At 37.2% G+C, this 1,851-nt stretch overlaps 1 protein-coding gene across 1 annotated transcript in view; it reads right to left on the reverse strand.

The window, feature by feature from the left end:
- Window positions 1–901: 901 nt before the first annotated feature.
- The window catches only part of LOC107086438 (actin-related protein 3), a 6,815-nt gene continuing 5,865 nt past the window's right edge, over window positions 902–1,851 (reverse strand). Inside the window, exon 12 of the mRNA XM_015377375.1 lies at window positions 902–1,587. Coding sequence (XP_015232861.1) covers window positions 1,492–1,587 — 96 coding nt within the window. The 3' untranslated portion in view covers window positions 902–1,491. The remainder of the gene's footprint in view (window positions 1,588–1,851) is intronic.

Here is a 1,851-nt window from a genome sequence, read left to right on the forward strand (position 1 = left end):
ACCTTTCTGCGTCCTGAAACATTTTTCCAGAAGACTCCACCATGTTTGGTAGAGCCTCAGCTTCTGTGTTTAAATTGCTGTAAAACCAGCATTATTTGGTATAAAATCAGTTTCTTCCTGCCTGTTATGTTAGTAGTGTAGCTCTGAAATTTCTCCATTTCGGAACACTAAAGGAAAAACATGTTTTAGAAGCATTAATGCCTCCTCATTAAAAGATTTTTGGAAAAAAAAAAATTTGACCAACTTTAAAAGAACGTAAAATGTGTTTTTTTTCCCCAAAAATTGAGACGAACTCAAAAACTACAGACCTGTGTTATCAATAACTCACTTTTCATTAAATTATTAATAAATAAAATTACAAATAATTCTAAGTAGAAGCTTTTATTTACTCTAGTTTTATGACCATTTTACTAATTGTCTATCAGGGATTATCAATAAATTTTAATTTACCTGTCAGTTATTTCTTCATGTTTCCCTCATCCGTCCAGCTGCAGGATTCTGCAGCCATCAGCCAGAACTCATGCTCTCCATGTGTTTTTACTAAGCACTTACCTGTTTTACTATGCAGCACTTTGGGATTTGTATAAATATAAAGTATTATTACTCTGTATTGCATGAAAGCAAGAGAGATAAAACTCCAGTTGCACCAAAGAACAACACCAGGAACAGGACCTTCAATCTGTCTGCAGGAGGTATGTCTCCCTCTGCTGGTGGCTTTAATCCCAATTTAACACCATGTTTTAAAGATTTTGTTGTAAATGTGTTTAAACCAGGTTGAGAACTTTCTTCTCTGTGGCCTGATCAGGGCCATGAAAGGGTCAGGTTAGGGGATGAGGGGGGTTTCCCTGTCAGGAATAGACCAGACATTTTAATTCCAGCCCGAGAGAAAGACAACCACAGCTAGAAACACCTGCTTGGCATTTATTGGATGCCACATTATTTGTAAATCCAGATTTTCATACAGTACAAGGCTATCCAGTATTACTGAGATCTAGGCAACAGTGATGGTCCATAAACAGTCGTACAAACTGCATCTTCATATATTATTACAGCATTTTTCTTCTCTCTCTCTAACAGGTGATTAATGCCGATACAAAACATATGCATTATTAGAACACATTTCTGATTATCTTAAAGTTTCTTTTTGTTTTTTCAAAGGGACAAAATAAAATAAAAAAAAGGAATGGATTTAGGTGTTTGATGCAAAATCTTTCCATGACAACCTAGAGAAAACACAATGGAGCAAACAACCCAAAACGCCATGGACACTGAGAGGACGAATGGTGATTAGTTACAACCCTGTGAGGATAAACAAGTACGAGGCACGCAGAAATTTTCACTTTTTCTTTAACGCTTTTTTTGTTTGTTTGTACAAGGATCTTTCAAGATGAGTCGCCTCTTTTTTCCCTCAAATGTTCAGTCGCCTCTGGCTGTGTCATGCGAAGGCTCTTCCTCCCCATTTTTTTCGATTTATTTTTATCCAGAAGTCATTTAAGACATTACTCCAAACACTGGGTTGTGGCGACAGATGCTCGGCCCGATCTCCTCGTAGTCCTTTTTGGTGTGGCACACTTGGTAAAACTCCGGCTGCAGAGACAAACAAATAGATTTTAAAAATGTAACTCCACCTGTCTCTCTGCTGGAGTTCGGGTTCAAACTTACAGACTCTTAAGGCCATACTAACAGATTTGTTTTAATTCCGTAAACTAAACTAATCGGTTTCTTGAAAAACGCAATATTAAAAGGCATAACATTTTACGCAATCTTGTAAGTGTAACATTGCAATTTCGCGGTTAAAGCCGTGTTGATGCAAAGTTAAAGCCGTGACAATGCAGGGTTATGGGTAACTGA

The sequence above is a fragment of the Cyprinodon variegatus genome, unplaced genomic scaffold (genome assembly GCF_000732505.1).
Source record: "Cyprinodon variegatus isolate N-32 unplaced genomic scaffold, C_variegatus-1.0 Scaffold153, whole genome shotgun sequence".
Taxonomy (NCBI): Eukaryota; Metazoa; Chordata; class Actinopteri; order Cyprinodontiformes; family Cyprinodontidae; genus Cyprinodon; species Cyprinodon variegatus.